The 27146-nt window shown below is 32.4% G+C and overlaps 1 protein-coding gene across 1 annotated transcript in view; it reads right to left on the bottom strand.

Annotated features, from left to right (window-relative positions):
* The window catches only part of LOC136846940 (MAM and LDL-receptor class A domain-containing protein 2-like), a 212146-nt gene that overhangs the window by 66305 nt on the left and 118695 nt on the right, over positions 1-27146 (bottom strand). The window contains 25 exon segments of the mRNA XM_067118195.1: positions 995-1085; positions 1393-1503; positions 3589-3821; positions 4471-4702; positions 5030-5212; positions 5415-5585; positions 6152-6360; positions 6818-7150; positions 11405-11566; positions 13013-13157; positions 13551-13718; positions 14631-14726; positions 14967-15178; positions 16945-17129; positions 18087-18306; positions 18852-18983; positions 20206-20356; positions 20584-20673; positions 21508-21629; positions 21825-21996; positions 21998-22093; positions 23510-23643; positions 24071-24199; positions 25406-25643; positions 26465-26642. Coding sequence (XP_066974296.1) covers positions 995-1085; positions 1393-1503; positions 3589-3821; positions 4471-4702; positions 5030-5212; positions 5415-5585; positions 6152-6360; positions 6818-7150; positions 11405-11566; positions 13013-13157; positions 13551-13718; positions 14631-14726; positions 14967-15178; positions 16945-17129; positions 18087-18306; positions 18852-18983; positions 20206-20356; positions 20584-20673; positions 21508-21629; positions 21825-21996; positions 21998-22093; positions 23510-23643; positions 24071-24199; positions 25406-25643; positions 26465-26642 — 4193 coding nt within the window.

Below are 27146 nucleotides of genomic sequence, written 5' to 3'. Positions count from 1 at the left end.
GGATTCATTCAGTCACTACAATGTCAATTCCAGCTTTGTTTCTCACTCCTACATCTTAAAGTGACTGGGCAAATCCTTTCTAAGCGTCTTATCATTTTGAAGGTAACCAGCCAGATGGAGTCTTTTAGGAAATAAAGTATCTAATGAAACTTCAGTGGACAACCCAACAACAACTTCAAAACCATTGGGAAAGCATCAAATAAAATCTGAACAATCTCATTCAGTTTTGTTACTTAAGGCTTTGGAGGAAAAGTTCTTGTTCCTTTAATAAGGGAATTGTGAAAATTCCTTTTTAGGTATTTCAGATAAAGTCCTCCAGAAATGAGGGTACCTTACACTGAGATCTGGGACAATACATAAAGTCAACAGGTTCAGGGCTTGCCACCTTAGTTCTATCTTACTTATTATTTCTCATTGCCCATGATAAACAAAACTAAAACCATCCCCATTATTGTGCCAAGATAGGCACATTCAAATTTTGGTTAGTTGGCTGTCTACATTGCTTTTTTCAATGTGAACTCAGTTTCTTCATTTTTAGACCTTTCTCTTTGAAATGCAGACACCCCTTTCTTTCCTACCACTGATATAATGGACATTCTTGTGTGTTTATATGACAGACATAAGGCATGAATTAAGTAGGCTATTATCTCTAAAGTTCTATGTTCTGCACTAATAAAATAAATATCAAAAGACATTTTTTTTATAATGGATGCACTGTCAACACTAAAATGAGGGTTGTGTGCAACACTTCATGTCTTGCAAAAAATTATAGGCACAAAAATCATCCTTCAGATGCACTATGTTATGCGAACTTTTGTACTGGCCTTACATACAGTCCCTATCATTATTCTAACTTCTGTAATACCAAAAAAAAGAAATTATAAGTTATAAACAAGGTAAATCAAAGGAAAACAGATGCAAAGAAAAAATGTCAATACTTTCACCACAAACAGCAAGGTACTTCTGTATTATGCAAAGGTGGTGCTAAACTTACTGTATAAGTCGCCAACATTCTTCCAGTCTCGATCATCATGATGATTTTCGTAAAGCCCACAAGGTTCATCAAAAGTGCACTGAATATCCTCCTGAATTAAAAATTATGTAGATTAAAAATATCAACCTCTTATTTAAATGCTAAAAAACAGCTTCTGCACAGTAACATATTCACATGTAAACAGCAAAAAGGAGACAAAAGAATTAAATATGAATAAAAACGTAAAAAGTTATAAAAATATACAAATACTGTACTGATAAAATGTATATGAATGAATAAGAATCAAGAATCATTACAATAAGTAAAGCACTGGTAAGAGACTTTTCAGGAAGCATTACAGCCTACTTTAAATACTACAAATTAGAAAGACATGACAAAACTATTTGAAGAAAACTCACATCAGCATTGGGTTCGTTTTTAAAGCATCGGTTAAAAAGCACATCATCCACTGCAATGTCATACTGCTTTTCAATGTGTGTGTCTGAGAACAACAAGCTCTGAAGCTCAGCCTGTAACAAGAAAAGATAGCTTATTAATCTAAATTCTTTTTATGAATTTAAAAGTAATGATCAGATTAAAAGAAAGACTTACTAACCATTTCTATCTCAATAAATATGGAGATCAATTCTTTCCGTGGCAGTTCAAAATAAGAATTGAAATTATTAAGAGAATTTGTCCAGCCATTCTATATGTAGACACACAATGTTTCCATATACTGTATAGTAGTTACAAAATCATATTTTGAAGCCATACAGAATTCGAACATAATTTTTAATCAAGACTTTACATTCCATATATGTCTAATATCTTAGCAGTACCTTATACATTATCAGAAACATCTGTAAAGGATTCTGTACTGTTATACAGTAATAGGTCAAGGGAAATCTGATACAATGTCAAATACATTACAGGATTACAATATATCTGTACTACAAACTAGAAGCAAAAATAAAATCATACGTCGTGTTGTCTTAACATTCTACATGCTATTTGCTACACTGCATTTTTTTAATTCAATAAAATCACTGAAATAGAAGAAACAAAGAAAGTTCCATCCATTAATTTTAAATATTATCTAAACTTAGATAATTTCAATTACAAGTCATAAGGTAAAGGGCTCCCCAAACTAAAATAATCTACAGTCTACAGTTAAGAAACAGTACCAAGTAAGGTATAACTAGATTAATAAAATGTTCTATAACACACATTCAACTTAATTAGCATAAGATACTAGCAAAGATAATTGAGATGTATACATTAGTTACGAAGGAGTGGAAAGAGAGAAACTTAGGAACTGTATTCTACTGCAGATGACATAAAACTCAAACACTCTTCAGTACACTGAATTTGTACATTTAATGGTTGAAAGACTGAGGCTTTTGTATTTCAAAGAGACCTATGAAAAACACCCTTTTAGGCATGGAATTATTACAGAAGATATATGGAATAATATCCTTTAACATAAGCCTCACACATCCATTGCTTTTCAAGTGAGAAATGACATAACACTAGACCTCAAATGTCCTAATTACATCAAATCAATATATTCAAATATTTTGTAATCATTAATAAAGTTCATACAAGGGGCTAATACAATAAGCCATGATTAAAAATATGGCAAAAATATGGTAAACTGCAGAACATCATACATTCTCCAGAGTATCCAGTTTCTTATCACAATACACAGGTATGAAACATTAAGAAAATTATATCTTCTACATGAGAAAAATTAATATTGATTTGTTAATGAATTAGTGCAAAGTTTTAAATTTACAGTAATAAAAACAAATTTATATGAGTTAAACTAAAAATGTGAGATAATAGTTTTGTTTGTTTGTATAGTTCTCTTAGCACCATTTTCTATTGCAGTTTCAAAAATAGACAAATTCTTTCATTTTCTCTACTCTTCAAGATACTTTATATTGGTGTGTTTTAAATTCATACATAAGTTTAGTTTTAAGAAACATAAGTTCATTAAGATGTTAATGAAATTATATGTAAATTAAGTTATACTTAGAAGCATGTTAGTTACAATTTCTCAAGAGGTTTTATGTAATCTGTTTACTCAAGATATTTCCAACCTGCCAGGGGCGACCAGGATTATGTAATGCAGGCATATACAAGAAACATTATGTAATGTGGTAATGCAGGCATAAACAGGAAACTTCAAGAGCTGAGAGCAACTATATATAATGGCCAAGGCAAGCGATAGAGAGAAAGAGTAGACAGACAGAAGGCAGAAGGAAAACCTGACATTTCCTGCAGTCATCTCAAGCAGAAAAGAGAATGCAGTGTTTCATTTCCAATGAATTTCTTTTAATATTAGCTGGAAGCACTGAGATGTTCTAATAAAAAAGACCTCTACAAAATCCCTTTTACACGTTCTATAATCTGGAGTGACAACCTTGTGTTTAATGCTGTGAATAAATTTTATATTTTGTCTTTTAGCAAATGTTTTGAACAAACCATTTGTAAAACAACAGGCCACTATCACATACTGCCTCCTTTCACGGTGTGACAGTATGTACACATGGCACATCAATTAAATACTTGGTCAAGAATCACAACTTTTTAGGCACAAAAGCAGCACTTACAATGACTGTTGTATCTTGATCACCAATATAAACATTGCCATGTCTCCATCCTTGGTTATAAGAACACTGCAAAAGCCCTTGATAGATCTGTTCATGGGTGTTATTAGCTGTGTACAGCGAAGTGCTAAACAAGGGACGAGAATCTTTACAGTAATACCAAAACTGAAGCGAACACTGCAACCCAGGAGGCCCCACTTCTGGGGACAACATTGTTGCAACTCCCTCAGGATAATCTGAAAAAAAAAAAAAAAAAAAAAAAAAAAAATATATATATATATACTCTATATACCCTCATGAAAATAAAAACCATGATGAAACACAAATGTAGACAGTACAGTATATCAAAATTTAAAGGCCTTAGGCAGAACATGATCTTGAACTGGAATACAGTACTAAAAAATTCACTTAAATTTATACAGCAAAGAGTTATCTACATAGAAAATGATGACAGATATAGCTAAAAATACTTGGCAAATAAATAAACATGACGAGTTATATCACAAAAGATATAGTTTATCATTTTTCTTTGTCTGATGATCATGTAGTTGAGTATAAGTAGTTAAGTATATAATGTACAGAGCAAATACAAAAAACTCATTAACAAATTTTAACTAGAAACAATGTTAAAACTGCAAAAACTCATTAACAAATTTTAACTAGAAACAATGTCAAAATTATCTCCATTATAGACACTTCTCAACTGAGAAGGCTGAACTCTGGATTTTCATCTGAAGGTAAAAAATATAATGATATAAAATCTCACCACAAATGCACTTGATTAAGTGAAGAAAAGATTACACTCTGATATCTATGAAAAATACTTGAAAATATCTGAGATAACATTACTGGCATATTTCTTAAAGCTTTCAAAAGATCAATTACCTGCTAACTCAGCTGAAGCCCACATGTAGAAGCCAGGTACTTTCCCATCATTAGTGTGGTCATATGCAGGGGCGACATCATCAGGACCATGTGCCTTACTGGCGTTAATTCTTGACCATTTATATTCGCCATCACTTATGTCCTGCCATCCACCATTGTCTTCCTCAAAGGTTGAAGACCCACAGAGTCTTTCATCTTCTCCATCCTCACAGTCTTCATTAAAATCACATACCTTATAAAAGGAGAAGTTGCATTAGTAAGGAAACATACCAAATTCTAATTTCAGATGACTTCTTTTTTCTAACTGAATATATTTGAAAGAAAAATGCAGTAAAAAGAACTATACAGAATGTGTGCAAGGCTACTCAAGAGGAAGCTGGACTATCTTTCCTAAACCCAATGGACACTGTTGCATCCAGAGATTAAATAATTTCCACAATAGCTAAAATATTAATTTCAAAATTTTCTGAAATATTAAAAAAATCTTAGTCAACTGAAACAAAATGAAGAAATGAAAGATAAGAACCTTGCAATCTAAAAACAATCAATGGCAACGTACCAATTGGTCATCAATACAATTGCCCTTATGGCTACAGTAGAACTGGCCAGGAGAGCAAGGGCTTGGTTCAGGTGTAACTGTTGGTGGGAACTGAGTTGGATCTTTTATGTTACACCCAGGAGTCAGTGAAATATCATCAAGACCTACATAGCCACTTTCTTCTATATCTGCTTCTAATACCAGCTTTTGAAATAAAAAAAGAAAAAACATCAGGTTGAATTAGCAATCATCTTTGCATGGAAGAAAGATTTCAGGTACCAAAACAAAAATTTAATAATACAGCAATTTACAATGACTACCAACTGCTACTGTAACTGACATTTTCTAGTCAAACATTTTGGTTACAGAATTTTGTTTGAAAATTATACAAATTACAAATACTTACATAAAAATTCTCATTTGATTGGTAAATCTTTTCAAAGCGTTGCCAATAGTACACCTCTTGTTCATGTGCTGTGACTGAATCAACTACAACAGGTAACAAAGATGAAGCTGAGAGAAGAGTTATATAAAAGGTAGTTGTGCTAGCTCCCCCAACTGCATAATACAGACGGATCTGGATGAATAAATGACATACTCAGATACAGGAAGAATCAAAGGCATGTTTAAGAAATCTTATCAAATAAATCACAAATGAATGCATCAATGCTAAGTCACTTCTTCACATGCATAATGAGATCAGATCATAATTTGGGGGGAAATCTTAAGTTTCTATGATCAAGGAACTTTAAGTTCATCAAATTTTCAAGAGATGAATTCAATGAAATGACCACTATTCATGAAAGTGCCACAAAACTACACTGTTTTCTGCTTTTGCAAGTTCCTATTTTTAAACAGATATCTTTAACAATCAAAACATGCAAATTCCAAACCAGAGAAAATCAGTAAAAGTTGTATAAATAACTGATGATATACAGTATTAATATTTGTTTAAGAAACTGCATTAAACAAAATAAACAACTTAAACTTTCAGCCTTAAAATATAACTGGGCAGTAATACAACTAAATCTAGAATGATAGGTTCTAAGTAAAAACTAAATCTATAACAGCTAACATCTAAAATCATGATAAGGTTACAAGACTCATGATAAATATATAAACATAAGATATTTGGAGGTTTACCATGCAATAGTCTGAGGGACCAATAATGGGGCTGGTGAACACACTCTTTGCTTGAGTAGATGAAACAAAAATCAGGTGGTGTCCATCTCCAGTGTTAACAGAATGGTCCCGATATGGAGGCCTGATACTGTCCCTTGATTTGGTTTTATTGAAGGTAGTTTCCCAACCACAAAAATCACTTTCAAAGTCACATCTTAAATGATATTCATCTGTCAAAGAAAATCAATCTTTTTATAACTTTCATGCAATAAGAGCAAGATTACTTGACAAGTAAATTTTTACATGGTTTTTAAGTTCCAATTTCACAGCCAGTTAGAAAAATCTATTACTTAAAATTTTTTAGAATAACAGACATATGATAATAATGTTCTAAGAAAAACTATTCAAAACATGTAAGAATAATAATTTTTTGTGTTAAGCTTTGTAAATTAGTACATGCAAGGTAGACCTTCACTTATTTTACACTACTTAGACCTGAGGAGTCCTGGATTAATTAAAATTCCAAGTTACATAAGGATTATCTCTGAACAATAAGTTAACAACCTCAACATGCCTTAAAAATAAGTAAATTATAAAATTGTGTAATATTAAAGTAAACAAGACATATAATATTAATAAACCTCAGCTGTCTTTGTAAGTGAATAACAAAACTGTGGTCATACTCACCACAGTCTTTCTCATCTGAATAGTCACCACAGTCATCTGTAAAGTCACAAACAGCCCCTGTAGGAACACATACTTTGTTGTCACACCACTCATAATCTGAGGGAAGATCTTCACAAGGGGAAGGCGGCCAGCAATTTGCCAAGTTGACTTCATCAACTGCAACAACTACTTCTTTGCCAGGCTCTTCTGTAGCTTCAATAATAATCTGATAAAGGGATGTGATTCTACCAATAGGTAGCTGAAGTTGCTGCCACTCTTCTTGGGAGCTCTGCACATGGAAAATCTTGGTGAAGTCTGAGGAACCATGGTCAAGGTAGATGTTCATTTCCGGACCTGAAACAAAGGGGCATCTTTCTAAATAAAATCTCTTCACAATACTAATTATGACAGATGAAAGCCACAAAAATATATCATTACTCTTTTTTCTATGTGAAAACAGTGGTTTATGAAATTTATGCGCTTCTCAAGTTATTCCAAATGAAGCTACGTATGTCTTCAAAAGAACTACAGTACTACAAAAAATGAATGTACTTGCTACAAACATCACTCGTACATAAAGCAAACAAAAATTTCATTAAACTCAATATACTGTATTATTTATCAGCATGAGATACAATTTTCCAAAATCTATCCAGAATTTTTCAGATCAATAAAATAATCATACACTGCATGATGTGGAAATCTTTTAATATTCATCTTAATCAATGCAAAATATGTAAAGTATTGGGCATCATGTCTGGAGCTACAAAGCACATGCAGAGGCTAAACTGGCTTATGCTAACATTTGCAAATCATTGCTTTGCAATTCTGAAAGAAAACACTAGGAAATAAAATATATAATACAAAAATATTGCACAAGTGCCATATTAAACTAGAAGGTAGGAGAGAACTGCAGTAGTTATGCATGGATACACCATGTGTAGCCTTCTTTGTTACAATTTTATCTTTATTTCCATTCATCAATTATAAACTATAGTGTGCATGTTCCATTACCATAGGCCCTGCAATTTTGCATGTGATAATTATTTGTAGTCCAAAGATGCACTGTCAAAATCAATTTCATTTTATGAAAAAAATAATGTCTTGGGTAAGTGTGGAACAGAAAATAAATAACCACAATATTTAGAAATAAATTCACGAGGAGAAAAAACACCTATGAAATGCAGCATTGTTACTGATATTCTTACAATACTTTTAAGTTTAAAACACAGAAAATAGCAATAATAGTAAAAAATGTAAAAAATAACCTTAAAATATTATATAACAAAGTGCTGTCATGACTCTAGAGAATGAGCTAAATATCAAAATACGAACAGAATGATCATACTCTAAGTTTCATTTGCTAATCTGTTTTGAAATTAATTCTCAACTTAGAAATTTTAAATATGTATTATACTTTTACTGTATTAGTATATTCAATAAAATACAAATCAAATGAAAAATGTAGTACTGTATACATTTTATTGAAACTTTTACAAATGCACATGGATGCCATTTGTAATAAAATACACTTGTTTAACCCTTTAAAGCCGAAGCCCTATTTACAAAAACGTCTCCCGTATGCCGCGGCGTTCAGTGAGTTAGCGCCCGAAGCGGAAAAAGTTTTTTCAAAAATCACAGCACGCTTAGTTTTTAAGATTAAGAGTTCATTTTTGGCTCATTTTTGTCATTGCCTGAAGTTTAGTATGCAACCATCAGAAACGAAAAAATAACATTATCATATATAAATATTGGAATATATGACAGCGAAAAAAAAAACTCGTATATAATTGTATACAAATTGCGCTGTAAGCAAAACGGTTAAAGCTAATGACTTAATTTTTTTTAGTTGTATTGTACACTAAATTGCGATGATTTTGGTATATAACAAATTTTAAAACGATCAAAGCAACACAGAGAAAATATTATCACAAAATACTGCATGAATTCGTAATGCGCGGACGTAAAAAATGTTTTTTTCAAAAATTCACCATAAATCGAAATATTGTGCTAGAGACTTCCCGTTTGTTGAAAAATGAAGCTAATTGATTGAATATTACTAGACTGTAAGTGTTTTAGCTTACAATTGCAGTTTTCGACCATTTCGGTCGAGTTAAAGTTGACCGAAAGTCGAATTTTTTCTATTTATCGTGATTTATATGGAAATATTTCAAAACTGATAAAAGCTACAACCATGAGTTATTTTCTGTTGTATTTTACATGAAATTGTGCACATTTTCATATATAAAACTTTATGTAACGACCAATTTAAAGCGGTGCAAATATTACGACAATGAGACGAAAGAATTTCTGAGATGTTCGGCCGAGTTACCGCGCAGACGTAAGGAAAATGTTTTTTTTAAAAATTCACCATAAATCGAAATATTGTGCTAGAGACTTCCAATTTATTGCAAAATGAAGTTAAACGATTGAATATTACTAGAATGTAAGAGTTTTAGCTTACAATTGCGTTTTTTTACCATTTCGGTCGAATTAAAGTTGACCGAAGGTTGAAATTTTGGCAGTTATCATGATTTATGTGAAAATATTTCAAAACTGATAAAAGCTACAACCATGAGCTATTTTCTGTTGTATTCTACATGAAATTGCACACATTTTCATATATAAAAGTTTATGTAACGACTAATGTAAAACGATGCAAACATTACGACAACATGACGAAAGAATTTCTGAGATGTTCGGCCGGTGACCAGCGCAGATGTAAGGAAAAAATTTTTTTTCAGAAATTCACCATAAATCAAAATATTGTGCTAGAGACTTCCAGTTTGTTGCAAAATGAAGGTACATGATTGAATATTACTAGAATGTAAGAGTTTTAGCTTATAATCGCGTTTTTACCATTTCGGTCGAGTTAAAGTTGACCGAAGCTTGAAATTTTGGCAGTTATCGTGATTTATATGAAAATATTTCAAAACTGATAAAAGCTACAACCATGAGTTATTTTCTGTTGTATTCTACATGAAATTGTGCACATTTCCATATATAAAACGACTAATATACAACAGTGCAAACATTACGACGTGACGAAAGAATTTCTGGCGCGGACGTAAGGAAAAAGTTTTTTTAAAAAATTCACCATAAATCGAAATATTGTGCTAGAGACTTCCAATTGGTTGCAAAATGAAGGTAAATGATTGAATATTACTATATCGTAAGAGTTTTAGCTTAAAATTGCGTTTTTTGACCATTTCGGTCGAGTCAAAGTTGACCGAAGGTTGAAATTTTGGCAGTTATCGTGGTTTATATGAAAATATTTCCAAACTGATAAAAGCTACAACCATGGGTTGTATTTTGCTGTATTGTACATGAAATTGCGCATATTTTCATATATAAAACTTTATGTAACGGATAATACAGAACAGTGCAAAAAATTACGACAAAATGACGAAAGAATTTATGAAATTTTCGGCTGAGTTACCACCCGTGCGTAAGAAAAAGTTTTTCAAAAATTCACCATAAATCGAAATATTGTGCTAGAGACTTCCAATTTGTTGCAAAATGAAGGTACATGATTGAATATTACTAGAATGTAAGAGTTTTAGCTTACAATTGCGTTTTTCGACCATTTCGGTCGAGTCAAAGTTGACAGAAGGTTGAAATTTTTGTAGTCGACATACGGTACGTCCACTCGGCACCCAACAGACAATTTTAGTCGACGTATGATACGTCCAATAGGCGTTTAAGGGTTAATATATCAGTGCTCAAAAAAGCAAGTACAACTGTAGATAAGATCAAGTAAATGTCAATATATATAGACAATTTCTTCTTGATACTGATTCATTTCTTCATCTTTAGACTGAGGAATCGCAGCCAGAGGCACCTTCATTTGCCTCTAAAATACCAGGAATGCACAGCTCAAACTAGTATCCAAATACAGTATAATGGAAACTTCTTCAAGTTCAGAAATATCCACTAATTTAAAATAATCAGTGGATTCAGACAATTTCCGACTTATTGTCTGATCAACTTAAGATTTCTTTGCAATTAGCCATGTTATTTGCTTTGTTTGTTCATGTAGTAATTTTATGCAAACAGGTGGCATGCACATGCAATATTGTAGCTGACAACAGATATATTACATGCAAAAATGGAAATATGAAAACTAACAAAAAAAAAAGATATCTTCAAATAATAGTTATATTTTTATTCAGGTACAATACTCTTAAAAATAAAAAAGTATCCTTTAACCAATTTATGAAATATTCAAATTCAATCAATTATCTCCCAAAATGGGAAAATTGCATGAATTGCTTTTGAATGCCTATGCATTCACTATTTATGGAGGAATACTACTTGAACTGACTTAGAGCAAATGCTATATTAGAAGACAATAATGAAAATGATTCATCCACCTGTGAAAAATGTGAAGATGTTGTATCTTCTTATGAAAAATAAGTAAGGTAATTGAACAATGTTATGTAATGTATTGATAATTACCTTAATCATCTTCATTTTTTAGAACTGCTAAGAAAAATTCAGTACTCGAGTTCTTTGCAAATGTATTTATGAAAAATACAGTAAAGAATTATGAGTCATTTGGCTCATTTTCAACATATATCAACAATTTACTGAAAACATGAAAATTACCTGAACCTTCTGGAGCATACAGCTTATAATCCATATAAAGTGCACATGTATGATGAGTGGGCTGAAGCAAGCGAGTAACAATCCTTGGACTATTTAAAGAACTGCCATCTTTCTCAGACACCTCCATATGCAACTTGTGAGGATCCTCAGGTAAAAGAGTACCTGTAAAACCAATGGCAGTTAAAATTAATAACAACAAAACAATCAACAACAATTCCCATATCATCACTACCACAAATAATAGTACTGTAATAATACTTGTACTGTAATAATAATAATAATAACTGATTTACACCAACAAAATGATACATGGAGATGACCGTGTTTTGGACTACCATATTCCAGTAAACATATACAATTTAATCTAATGGTACTTTAGGTATTTACTGAACCAGAACACTTTTCTTTCATTTCTCTCTTTCCTTAAATAACTATGGATGAGCCTATGGTCAATGCTGCAGCTACTCAGTCTCTAGATCTGATATCTTTTCCATAATTTCTATCCACAGAATTCAAGCCTCTATAAAAATAAAGTTTATGGGCCAGCCAGAATCTATCCCCTGAATCTTAAGTACATTCTTAACACAATTGAATTTCAGCTTTTTGCTTGATTTGCATTATAGTAAACACTGATTTCTATCTTTCATCTAAATGGCTGATTACCCTTCACATAGTGCTTATTTTGTAAACCACAACAAATCTGAAAACCACCTTCCCAATTACTGATAATTCCACAATTTATAATCTACAGAAGATCCTACTTCATTTTCATACCAATTTGGAGATTATAACTTGTATAATTATCAGGGACTAGAGAGGTGGTTCTGAGATTACGGGTGGTTTCGAAAATTACCTCAAAGGCAATAAATATAATGAAAGGAAGAATATGAGAATGCAGAATACTCAGCCATTTCCAATATAACCTAGATGAAAGACAGAAATCAATGTTGACTACAAGGAGAATAAGGTATAAACCTATAATTCAGCTGTACCACAAATGTTTTTCAAAATCAGGGGATTCTGATAGGATTTTAAATTAGGTTACGCTTGTTCAACTCAGTAGTTTCTTATCTAACAACTCCGTATCTTGTAGTATATAACAGTAGTACAGTACTGGTGATGTCTAGTTTTCTCTTTTCATTATGCGTAACAAGGAAATTTTCTTTTCTCTCTTCCATACTTCCAGCTGAGAGCTTTTTCAAAAGACATCTGATCAAACTCATGAGGAAAATATTCAACTCTTCCCAAACCCTCATTCTTCCTTGCCCAGCTAATCATTAATCTTCTTTCTCAGTTCATTTACTCTTTGCTGAAGTTATCTAGACAGTACATGATGTACAATAACTGTTGCTGCCCTATGCTATACTTGCAAGAGGAAGCTTCTTTAAGGTTATTTTTAGTATTCCTCTAAAGATTAATAATAATAATAATAATAATAATAATAATAATAATAATAATGTCATTATCACCATTCTTTACATGGCATTCTGTTGTGTAAGACGATCCTTTTATTTTCTTCCTAACTAAAGTGGCAAAGTCTAAAAAGGAAATTATGATAAAACTAACAAATAATACAGTACACTATAAGAATACAACAGCTGAACTGACCATCACTGGTTCGTAACCACCACAGCATTGCCGGGTCCTCCAAGGTATCAGAATCTTGCCAACCACACATATCTTCAGAGAAAGTGCAAGAGGCACACAATCTCTCATCACTTTGGTCTTCACATTGTGCAAGGTAATCACACACCTGAAGTACAAATAAACTTGATACTCCTACAGATATCAAAAACACTGACGATCAAACCAGTACCAAGAATCTAGCATGAAGCATACTCATTTAAAGAATATAAAAGATACCTAATCATATTCAAAACACAACGGAAAAAAGCATTCTAGTCTGAACTATTGGAATATTCACTAGATATTCTTTCCATCATGATTAGTTCACAGCTGCATTACGTAGGAACAATATGATATTTAAAGAATGTTACATATTACAGGAAGGCATTTATAGCATCAAAGCTTCTTCTGTAAGGAGAAAATGCTGAAAAAAATTAAGAAATAAAAAATATTGAGAAAATATTCATTATTACAAAGTAATATCATTACTTTGTACATACATCTCATTTTCACATTTTACCTGATCGGCAGGAATGCTCTGACCATCACGGCAATAGAAAAGGGTTGAATTTGTAATACACGTTCCTTCATAGAGCATTATGTCATCCACAGCTAACACATTCAAGTAGTTTGGAACTCCTTTTGCAGTTAATGTCAGCCACTTCCTTGGAGAAACGTCTAACTGAACCTGTCAAAGGAAGGTTAATAAATAGCTCAGCTACAAGCAATAGAATTATACAGAGTAGTTTTAGGGTGTTACTTTGAATCAAATTATGTGAACTTATTATCTGTTAGGATATTAACAAACAATCTGTGCAGACCTGAATTTAACTGCAAGTGTTACGTATGGTAAAATATTCACACAAAGAAATTAATAACTTCTAGCTTCTTGGTCCTACAAGGGTGCAATATTTTAATTTTTGCAAAAGATTTACCTTTACTTACTGACAAAACTTATATTTCTCAGTCGTCTTGATATAATCTTTTTACCTTAATTTTAGTCACTTGTATGTTGCTTAATTAAAAAAAGTACAATTGACTTGGTTACAGGTAGAAAACACATCTAACAATAATTCTATTTGTTTAACATTTATTTTTGCTGGTATTTCTATTTCCATTAACTTTCTTTCATCCATTTTCTTTCCTTTCCCACTGCTTTCTCCTTAGTTTTGGGTACAAGTATCATCCTGAATTAAATACTGAAATTTGTGTATACATATTGTATCAATAACAATAAAAGCTTGCTTAGCAAGCACTTTCTCTTTTTGGTATGTTCAGTGCTATCATATTTATTTAGACAGCTGCCTGGTAGAGTTTCTCAACATGCCATGGTTACTGTGTGACATTTTAGTCCCAGGCAGTTCCTTATATTCTTCTGTCTGGACCATATTTTTAACCAGATGAGGCTGACAGATCATGGTGCCAAAATCTTTCAGTTTAAGGAACTTCAATGTGCTGCATAGTATAATAGTTTTAAGAACATTTCCTTAGTTACTATATTTAAGTTATGCCCCTAATAATCTGGATAAGTCCCTCACACTTCTTGATAGTTGTGGGCATACACATACAAAACAATAACTGAAAAATACCAATAACTTACATTAATATTTTGCCAGCGGTATCCAGTTGAATGATCTATACTTGCAAGTGTATATCCTCCAAAATCAGTCATCAAACCTAGCCTCAGTGAGCCAACCTAGTAAAAAGAAACTAAATCAGTGCTGTTCACATACAGTAATGTACTTTATGTAACAAGGTCCATCAAACAATACAAAATGAAACTGATATTAGAAAAACTTAATAGAATACTATGACAACAACCACTATATTAACAAATGGATTACAAAATTAAATAAAGCTAAGTATAAAGATACATGGGATATAACATTCAAGCCATTAAAACAAAACAAACCACATTTGTAATAGTCATACTTACATTTTCGCCAAACATATGAACCCACATTGATAAACATGAGTCTCTGAATACAGTAAAACCTTCAGATATCATTGAGAAGCTTAAGTCTTCAGGGCTTAGGTCTCTCTTGTCATAGAAGTACAGGTAGCTCCCATATGGGGTACCAGTGGTGTGGTCATGTGCTGGGGCATATTTTTTTCCTTCCATTTGAGATTCGTCATCTCCTACTTTACCTATTAGTAAAATCATTAAAAAAAATAATGTTAATGCATTACGACAAAGAAATTCATATCTTGGTACAACAAAAACAGTACACTCATGCCCAGTGCCCCTGTATCCGCTGATCCACTGATCAGCCATGGAGAAAAAAATGCTTTGTATGACTTAATCTTTTCCTCTCTCCTCTAACATTTCACATTTTATATTTCTTGGTGCTTTATCATGAGTTTCATGACACAGAATGCTGAAAAATGATAAAAAGGATAATGCTAGATTATCACTCCTGTCCAGACTAATACACATTTAGCAATATATACATACAGTAGAACCCCGGTCCTCGACTGTACTAGAACTCGAAATAATCGGTTTCAACATGTTGAGTAAATTTTTGGCGTCGGAGTTCAAACAACAAACCGAATCCATTATGAATCATATGATGTTTGTAGAAAAAGTTTCTTGCCGCTAGTTGGCGTTGTTGGTGGCGTTCTTCCCATGGTTATTTAAAAGCATTTAAAGCCCACACATGCTGCTGCTGCTGTTGTTGAAAACAAGCCATATTATCACATGAAATTAATAATACAGTATTTATAAACTGAATTACTGTATGTATCATAAAATTAAGAAAAATTTTCAAATACGTCGGAACTCGGCAGCCTGTGGCAGATATAAACGTTTATGTAATTAGTACCGTGATACACCACCAGGGCGGCACTCTGGTTTGTTTATATCTGCCAAGTTCCGAATAATTTCGGAAATTTTTCTTAATTTTATGATAATACAGTAATTCATAAATACTGTATTATTAATTTCATGTGATAATATGGCTTATTTTTCAATGTTATCATTATTAACAACAGTTTTCATGTGTACCTGTTACAGTACATTCTGGTAGTGCCTATAAGGCTACTTAGCCTAGCCTATGGCTCTCGGTATATCATCGGTAATAGATAGGCCAACTTTTTTGATACAGTATGCATTTAAAATGTAAAAAGTGCTTCTGATACAGAAAGTTATTCAACTCTGAACCTATTTAATTGTAATTTGTGTAAAGTTTTGTATAAAAGGCAAGGTTGGGGTAATGACTGGTGGTCAGGAATGGATTAATCATTTTCAGTTATTTCTTATGGGAGAAATTAACTCAGAATAAAATACAACGAATTAGCGTCGAGAACCAAGGTTCTACTGTAATCATAAATTTTTCATTTACATTATCTTACAATCTTCTCTGTCTTATTTACTATATAAAAAATATCCATAATTTTTTACTATTCTCTATCATGTATGACACTGTATTATAATATCTACAAAGACTATAATAATCTTGGTTTACTGATAAACAACAAATTTTTAAAACTACAGTAATTTAATCCTTTGTAATATATATAACCTAATGCTTTGATTAAAATTAGGCAACCATACATAATTATCTAGAAGGAGACAATCCTTCCATCACAGAGGGTAATAGATCCCTCCTTACAAAGAGTAAGGTCCTTACATTTTTAAGACTTCCTACCTGTTGCAAAGTTACATCCAGTTAGAGGGGTGGGATGGGGAAGTGTTTTGCTTAAGGTATGGTTTGTTTTTACATATTATACAATTTTATGATGTCACTGCATTCATACATTGCAGTAAAAATACTGGTTTCCAGAAATGCCTGAGAAGTTAGACTTCTGTTTACAAAATGTTTAATTTTGAAAGTAAATTTGTCTTTTTCCCTAATAAAATGATCTAGCTAAAAATATATAAAACAACTGCAGTTCTGATATAGATCCAAAATTACCAATTTTCCAAGTATCCCTCTCTTCTGCTTGCCATAAGCATGTATGATCCTCAAAGTCACAGGATACAGGAGCTTGACAAGGTTCATTTGCCAGAATCACATCATCGATGCCAATGAATCCACCATCTCTCTGTACCGTCACCTTAAATACCAGTTGCCATCCTCCTTCTGCAGCTACAGGTATTCTACAAGTGAAAAGGAAATCTTATAAAGTGTACCACTGAATTAATATAATTTATGTACTCCTAAAACTTCCTTAAGGATATGAAAAACAGCTTCTACTAGGCAGTTATCTAAATCATACTTACCATATTAACAAAACACTCAACTACAGATGCATATGATACTGTTATTTCCATTAATATTTTGCCTTCATTTACAGATGTAATGGATCACTGTAGTTTTGCTTATTATATAAAGAAAGGGTATCAAACAACCTCTAAGCTTCATGTAGCCTACTGGTGTTCACTTCAGACGGCTAATGTCTATGATAAATTCAATGATATGTAGTTTTGTTATAAGGCAAGGTTTGAACACTACTGCTGATCCTTCTAAATAGAATTAGCAAAAAATCTGGTCTTAGGGCTTGCATGACAGATCATAAAGGTTTTGCAAAAAAACTGAAAATAAAAATCTTCCTTTCCACAATAATTTAGTAGTAAATTTTACTAAAGCTCATTCACTTAAGAATATTAGTTTAGATAACTACCAAGATTCTCTGAATATGTTTTTGCCAAAGGCTCTCTGAAATTATTTTTTTCTAAAGCCCCTCATGGCTTTTAGATACATGTGTAGCAATACAGTATCAAGTTTTGTCAGCTGTGCATACTGAAATCCCATATACAGGGACTCAATATATAAAATGGAGAAAGGGAAATACAACCTGAGAGTGCAAGAACAAGGCACCATAGCCATCAAAGCTGTAAACTATAACAAAAAACAGAAAAATCTAGGTTTGTCTAATACAAAATTACTGTAAAGGAGAATACTACACAAGAAAAAAGTATACAACCAGTTAAAAAAATACAGCACCAAAAAATATCTACTTCATCAAAGAGGTCCAACTAAGATTAATATCAGAAATTCAACATCTTTTTACCGTATAGTGAGATTGTGAAGACTTGTGTAAATATAACACTAACCTGATGTTAACCCATGACCCAATAGGGGAATTAAGGACAGTAAGGGATACAGGCTTGTCACTTCCTTCCTCCAACAGCAATACTTGAATAGTATCCGACTTAGTTGTTGTAAAATAAGATACTGCCACACATGCATCAGATGCATCATATATCATAGGAGAGAAAAGGGTAGTAACTGCTCCTATTCCAGTACCAGATGACCTCACATACATATATTTTCCTTTAAAGAAACAGAAAACATTTTCAAGAATACTATAAGATACACAACACAACAATATACCAATGGAATGTCTTTAATTTAATTTTCATCCAAATCATATTAAACAGTATATCTGTAAAATGTTTCAGTTAACATGGTGTTACTTCAAAATTCAATATTTGTTTCATTTACTGTATTTAAATTTCATCAAACTGGATCTTATGGAATTAATCATCATGTACATGAATGTTAGGCACAGCATCTTAATGTATCACAAGAAAACAGAGGATACTGATAATTTATTGTAATGCTTTTCTATTGCTTTCTCTTGAAAATTTACCACCTTTACGTTAATCTTGACTTGCAATACTATACATATAATGGACCTATGTCAAGTTGTTGAGCATAAAAGATTCAGAATTAATATCTATTGGTAGTAAATCACAGGTTGATAAAACACTTTATAAAAAAGAAAAAAAGATAGCTGTAAAATAACTCAAACAGAATATGATATTGACAACATACAAACCACTATCTTTGAAAATATTCAAAAAAGAGTTTAATACCATCAGAAGTGCCAAAGGTGTGATCATTTGGAAGCTGACTGCTGTCTTTTGCAGAACCATGAATCCAATCAATATCATCTTCATCGTCTTGAATGAATCCACAAATGTCATCCGATTCAAAATCACACATTGCTGGCGGTTATAAACACTGTCAGTATTTGATGTTACATGCTATCAAATAACATGATAATATACATCAATGAACCAAGACATCAGAATGTACACCAGTGTTCAAACTGCCAAATAATCAGCCTTCCAGTAAACATTTAATTTCCATTTTGAGAGTAAATACACTGACAACTCTCAATAATCATAACAAGTAGCTTAAAAATCATAGGCACTAGATAATGACGACTCATATAAAATGAACACCATATTAAAATTGCTAAAATAATGCTGTAATCTCAATAAAATTAAATGCTCATTGTATGAAATCAATAAATTCACTTAGTTACGTCTCTAGAGCTTCGTTAATGCCTGTGTTCTCTACCCTACAAAAAGGTTGTTTAAGCACTCTTAGTGAAAATGCATACAGTATTTTCTTTGATGCTATAAAAAATGGAGGGGGGGTTAGATTACTCATGCCGAATATACCATAACTTCCCATGACAATCATACAGGATATAGCAAGTATAGTAGTATAACACATTCCCTGAGGCCAAATCTAAATTAGAAACTGCATGATCAACATCTTTTACAAGGATCTCATAAATATTTTGAAGGCCAAATGTCCATGCACTAATCAGCATATATTCATCATCAAAATCTAAATCTGTGTTCTCCATAAAGGTGTCTGCTTCAGTATTCATTTTCTAGGACATTCAAGCCTGAAAAAGTACAGTACCCATCAACCATTCCAGAGCATCCACATGCGCATGAGTGGAGAGGAAAGAAAGTAAGGTTTGGTAAGCATTTCTCAGGCTATGTAATTACTTTTAGTGTTCCGTAAAGGTCTATACAGTACAATCAGTCTAATAAAATCTGGGAAATTTATATGAAAAACTATCTGCAAACTAATAATAATTATTGAGGCTAAACAAAGGTTTCCAAGGTCATGAGACCAAGAACTTCTTATCCATCACAGTATGGGGGGACCTAATGTCAGTCAGAAATTCCAAGACCCCAAACATAATGTTTCCTGTACAGATGACCTTGCTTATGAATGCTTTTCTCCAATGTATTAGTTGTATTTTGGAGCAAGCAGTACTCACACTAACATTAACTTTCTTACTGGGTGCTTCCTACCATCAGAAATTGAATAATTAAGTTTTTCTAAAATTATAACACTACAGAACTTTTAACAAGCAATATTAAAAAAAAAAAAGTTTTTCAAAATATGAAAAACAGGTCTTACAGAATAAAGGTCTTGGAGTTGGAGTAGTAGGGAGCTCTGAACAAGGTGAGAAGAGCAGCAATGTATCATCAAGAGCCATGAATTGATCAGAAGTAAATTTACGAGTATCCAAATAAAGCTGGAAGTCATATTCTTCTGATGAAAACTCAACCTGTAAGTTTGTGATGCATCTAAATCAGTATACACTGTAAAAATGATATACTTTCATTTCAATAAAAAACATATATGTTGCAAAGACACATATACAGTATACACTGGATTTATATAAAATAAGCAAATATTAAAAAAATACTCAACAGAATAAAAATTAATAAATAGGCTAAATTAAAACAGTATATGAATTTTTAAAAATTATAAACTTATGATAACAGCTCTTACATAAGTATAGGTCCAGTCTTTTGTATGTACATCATTGTTCATATCTATCAGCTTTTCAGTATTAACTGCACCATCCTCATTAAGCTGCACCTAAAGAAGTAAACAGTAATACATTAAATTATGATGCACAATATTTGTCAATGCTGTGTAAATATAAAATAAAAAATTCTTTGTTTCGTATCAACAAAACGTTCACCTCTAGTTATGTCTTAGAGCCTAGCTAAGATGGACAAACCAAGCACTGAATAACCACTAAAATGAAAGGTAAGGTGGTTTGATGGTACATGAAGCATTCTCAACAAAGAGGCATCCCCTCAAACCTGCCAAAAACCTTTCATAGTTTCATTCTTTAGGGATTGGATATATGCATTAACCAGGCAGTTTACAAGGATGACAATCCCCAAAATTATGGGGCTTTGTAACTATGAAACACTTAAGAAATTTTCAAGGGCCCACATAAAATATAAAAGCTCTCATTTTTAATTATGTTACCCAAGTACTGAATAGGAAGGTGAATAACCTATGAGCTCAAATGTCCCTTTCATCCTATTAAAGTACCATCGGCTTCCATATTCATTACAGTAGATCTATAGGCTCTAAGATATCTGTCGGGTGTTTCTTCATACATTACAGTATTCTATAATCTGACTATTTCACTGCTAGTCAAGTGTTCCTTTATAAAATATCAGCCATTGATGAATAAGTTAGAGTAAGACCGTTTGCAGCTCCCATAAAGATATTGGAAATCTCACTGAAGACAGATATACCACAATGTTGAGTTGAGTTTGTACTTCATGTTCAACTGTAGTGCATACTATATGATTTTCAAGTCAAACAATGATGATTATATTTTACCATACAGGCACATCATCTACATCAAAGTAATGTAAAGGAGCAAAACAAGGTAAACAGTGGATGACATACCAGGGTCACAGTGAAGGTGCCAGACAAACCATTCTCTCCATACTTCATATACCAGAAGGAGAGACAGCCTTTATCTTGTTTCGGATATATTGCACTTGATAGCCTGACTTCCCTACTCGCATCTATAAGAATGGAGGAAAGGTCATAAAAGAATTAACATATTTTCATCTGAAGTGAAGCAAGTGTGAACTCATTTAAAAAACAAGGAAATTTTGCCTATCTAAAAGAATGAAAAAATTGCGGTAATCTTTACATTTATTATACAAAAATCATACACTATGATACTCTTTTTCAGCTAAAAAAAAAATTCCACTTACTACTATTTCTTGTGAAGTCTACATAAGCATACATCCCCGTCTCAGAGGTGTGATCTAAGAGAGGGCCTGACACAATACTGGGATCTTGGGTATAACCTTTGCCAACAAGCCATATATCCTCAACTAACTCATCGTTGGTCCAGCCACATAAGTTGCTGTCAAAATCACAAGTTGGCTGTGGTTGGAGGACACTTGCTAGGCTTGAATTCAAAGTCATCCAGATAAATGCCTGATTTTGATGTTGGAGCATATGTGGCAATAAAGGCAAGCTGAAAATAAAGACATATTATTAATTTACAGTATTGTTCCAGAAAAGTAACTGAACAGGAAAGGACAACAATGATTTATTTAGTATGATGAACTAACATTTCCAACCAAATTAAAGCTGATAACCTGTACCTTCCAAAAATTTGTTCTAATATCAATAAAAGTGTGTCATCACTGAATATCCAGATGAAACAAAAAATCTAAACAAACAAATTTATAATCAAAACAATTTAAGAAACACAAATTAGTCTTAGAATACTTAAAAATGGACAAAAAGATATGGAGAACACTCAAATAATTACTGTGTTGTTCATATTTATGACAATTAATCAAACACCACTAAACCTTTGCTTGCATACAAAGAGTTATGAAAATCTATAATGGACCACAAGAAGCAGTGCTTTTTATTTTTTATTTAATCTTTTTATTTAGTGTCAGTTGTTTCTCCTCTAAAAGATACAATAACAACCATATATACTGTATAGGGAATTTTTGTGAGGGTGTTATAGGTTTTACAGACATAGTACTTATGTACAAGATTTATATACCAAACACTCTCCTAACCAGCTCTCTGTGATTAGCATGATAGAACTCTTGACATAATAAGCAATGAAGCAAATAAAAAAAAACTTTCTATTCAGGACAAACCTGAAATTTCTACTGCAGTGCCTAAGTGAAGTGATCCCACATCACTGAGGAGTTATTCTTTGGCTTACCTTCCACTTTCTCAAGTACAGTACTGTATAGAGTTATTAATAGAAAACTTTTCTTTATCTGCTTACATTATATCCTCTATCGAACAAGACATGAAATATAAAAATAACAGAAATTTTTTTCAAATTTTTAAAAACTGGATTTTTTATTGTAAAAGACTGCTTTCTCAACAGAACTAAGGAGAAACCTCCAATCAATATCTTTCCCTATAATAGAAATAATGAAAAAATCTTCATTTAAAATTCAAATACACACTACTTTCCAAGTTCTAAATGATTATAACAAAACTTTCAAGAGCAAGGGGTAAAAGGCAATAGTAAATATGAACAATGGTTATCAATTACCATGTATCAAAATATAATATGAGAACAACATGTGATTAATTCAGTCAACTAATGTGATTTCTTTCTGATAATCACTAGATATATATGACCTTATGTAATTTACAGCCATTGCTCAACATTCACTGAAGATTTCAAATGTTCAATGAAACTGTTAATTGGATGCTTCAGTGCAAAAGCCAAGCTAATTTATTTACTAAGCAGAATGTACGTTCTGCGGGTAAATCCATAATCTTATGTTCAGTTAAAACAACACAGACATGTAATATAATCTGGTAGGACATGAAGACCTCAGCTATAGAAGTACCAATGGAAAATAAAGTATAGAAGATATGTAAAAAGTTAAAAAATAGGTCCACATACAGAAATGGCTGAGTTGTCAGTGTTGATGTCCACTTCACTATACGTCCACCCATAGCTTGGTATTCTTGGACAGCTCCAAATCTTCTGAGTGTCACTCTTATTCATTGACACAAGATCAAGTACATTTCCTTCACCTGTACAACCGAATACAATGGAGTTGAGGTAAATAATATATTGTGTGTGTGCTGTATGGACTGTAACCTTATATTTTCAAAAATAATAAAATATGTGAATTAAATGTTGGATGAAATACATTACACTACAAAAATCTGACCACTGTAAAGGTCCAAAATAATATTCAAAAGAAATTCTCCTAAAGAATTTTCAAAGGTAAATACTCAATAAACTAGAAGCCATGTTTAAAAACTAACAATGAATACTCTGAAACCTTGAGGAAATACAAATGAAAATAAAAAAAACTACAGCAACATTTAGAAAGAGAGACAATATTAACATACCAACTATGCAATGATAGATTACTCAAGTATAAATACCCAGAGATGAGGAACTGACAAAATTAGGAACTTTCAATCTTATCTGGAATCAGAAAGTGTTTCATACCACGCATTCTAAACCAAAAGGTGAAGCACTGGTCCCCTCCACCTTTTGGAATCTGTCTGCTATGGAACATCCCTACTGAAGGATCTTCATTCTGAGTTATCTCCTTTCTCTTGGCAAACATGAAATGTCCTGTAAGCCAAATAAGTTACGTAAGTCACAAACATTTTACAAGTTGATTTCAGAGGAGTTATGAAATTCTTAATTCAGTAACTACCTTTTCCTCTGTGTTAACCTCCAATTTGATGGGTGGGCCTTTCTTTTCCCAGGGCCCCATAGAGGGCGTGACTACTTACAATGTCCCTTGAATGTCACACTCAAGACAAAAGTTCTTTGCAACAACCTTTCACTTCTCAAGAACAATCCTACATGTGACCCCATTAAGAGCCCATGACTATGACTCGGTGCTCTTGTTAAACTAGTCTACATTGATAAATGTTAAAATTTGCTAACTTATTTTTCCCCTGCGAACAAGCCAGAATGATTACAATTTTTCAATTGCTGAGTTTTTTTGAAATAATGCAACAAAGTCAGTAGGAGCACTGTAAATATTGCATATAAAAATAACCAATGTTTCTCTGATAATTCACTCCTAGGGAGAAAATAACAATGGAAAACGTACTTTTTATAAAACTTTATACAGTATCATACTTCATTCATTAAATTCCCATATTGCTAACTAGAAAAAGAAATTGACATTGGAGTAAATTTTTGGATCTTATGTGAGTTCAAGAAAAATGGCATTCTATTATGAAACTAAGTTCTGAAACTGATAACAACTTGAATTAGATACAATTTTCCAAAAAACAAATCCTGACCTACAACGACAAGGAAATATATCAACTAGCTGAAATAAGAACCACATGAGGGTATAATCTACCAGGTACCCTATCACTAATGCTCAATCAAGCTAATGTTCCTCATGGAAGTTCTGCAAGCATGTAAGGTTTCCATTAGAGCGAACTTGGATGCTATGTATTTACATGGCAGGAAATGTTGAATATATTCTACTAACCAGATAATTGTTTCAATTTCCTTAATCATACATTGTCCATTCATTACTGCAATTACTCTGATTTATTGATTTTCCAATGTGTAATCTTATTAGTTTTATCAATATTGACACCATGATCATATCAACTTGCAACCTACAGTTAATAACACATTTCATGTAAATTTATCAAATAAAATGATAAACGTAATTTCTAAAAATTTATCACTCCAGGTTTAATAAAACATAATAATATTGACTCTGAAATATTCATAAAATCTCTGTAGTTTAAGAAACTATGAAGAAAAATTACTCATTCACCCAAATCCTTGTCTTGCACAGCTTACCTGATGAAGACAAAGTGGTATGGTCGCCTGCAATGGGGTCTGGAAGAATGGTGGAATCTGCTCTAACCATCACCCACTGAAGCTGATAAGTGTCATTCTGCACGTTGCCCCAACCACATTGATTAACTTCAAAGTCACACTTGTCTAACAGAGTTTCACAACTGCCTCTTGTAGCAGCAAGGTCATCAACTGCCAGAGTTCCAGAAGAATCCACAATCAAACTGTAATCTATATGAAGCTGAAAATATGAGAAGAATTATTCAGATTTTATGAAAATAACTTTTTTCTAACATACTGCAACGAAATTCTCACAATACAGTATCTTGAATGATCATGAGCCCCTCTCAAAAGTATCACCAGATCACTTCAGTAAGAGAAACCGAACCACATAACAGGCGATGTTTGTATCCCCAAAGAAACAAAAATAGACTCATGGCAAACATATCATGTTTCTTGAATTTATGATTTTCTTCCCAGCTTTTACAATAGTTTTTCTCCTTCAGCAAGATAATACAAGTTTCTTACTTTCCACACTAAATCCAAATAATGGTGAAGCTCATATTCCTGACACCCAGGCCATCCAGTCACTACAATCCCTAAACTAACTCAATTTTTTTTGCCACAGAAATCTCTATGACACTCGTCTAGTACCACATTCCATAACTAGATGGCTCTGATGTCAACTGTTTGTGATACCTGATGATCCTTGATTAAGGTGTGCATTGCATGTCACACTATGTAAGATACTAAAGGTTCTTACAGTGTCCACTTGGCCACAACTGTATTGCTTTCTGACTTTTATTTTTCATCTGAACACTGATTTTATCTCATCCAACTGTTCACCTTCTTTAGCTTTACTTTGCTTTACATTTTAGCTATTATTTGTGAACAAATCCTTCTGGCAACCATACAAAAGTGTTGCTAATTAACTTGTTATGGTAATAATAAAAAGTCCATCTTAAAAATTAACTCATACCAGCTAACCATAAGAAACAAGCCCGTGGTAAGATGAAAAAATCCTTATATTAACAAGAAACAAACAGGGGAGTTCATTTTTACCTTCCAGTCACCGACAGATGTTGTGTCTAAGTTTACTCGAGCGTACTTCCAAACATCTTCCACGCCAACAAATCTTTCCCAAAAGTAATAGGACCCTTTGGTGACATTTCCATATTCATTTACAACATTTGTTCTGCCAACCTGCAGCCAAGGACTTGATGTGCCAAACATATAGTACCTGTTAATTTTTAAAAGATGTATAAGCATTCCTTCACTTTTAGACTTTTAGCTATAACACTTAGGAAAAAAAAAAAAAAAAAAAAAAAAAATATATATATATATATATATATATATATATATATATATATATATATATAATTATATATATATATATATATATATATACTGTATATATAATAATAATATACAGTATATGTATGTATGTATGTATGTATGTATTTACAAACATAGCAAATCCTATACATCACTACAAAACTATATTAATTCTAATATTAATCACAATTCAACTTCAATTTATTGCTTATGTTGCTATTTCAGGCTGCTGGGTCATCTCTGGCATCACATTAGATTACATTATACCAAGTGGTAGCCTATACCAGGTGGCAGCCTAATAAACAATGTTCTTAAACCTTGAGCTCTGGCTGATTCCATCACATTAGATTACCCAAGTGGTTTTCTGGCAGCCTTCTTGTAAACCTTGAGCTTGAGTCCCTTGCATTCT

The sequence above is a fragment of the Macrobrachium rosenbergii genome, chromosome 16, assembly GCF_040412425.1.
Source record: "Macrobrachium rosenbergii isolate ZJJX-2024 chromosome 16, ASM4041242v1, whole genome shotgun sequence".
Classification (NCBI taxonomy): domain Eukaryota; kingdom Metazoa; phylum Arthropoda; class Malacostraca; order Decapoda; family Palaemonidae; genus Macrobrachium; species Macrobrachium rosenbergii.
Note: the sequence above shows the minus strand (reverse complement) of the source record. Positions and strands in the feature narration are given on the sequence as shown.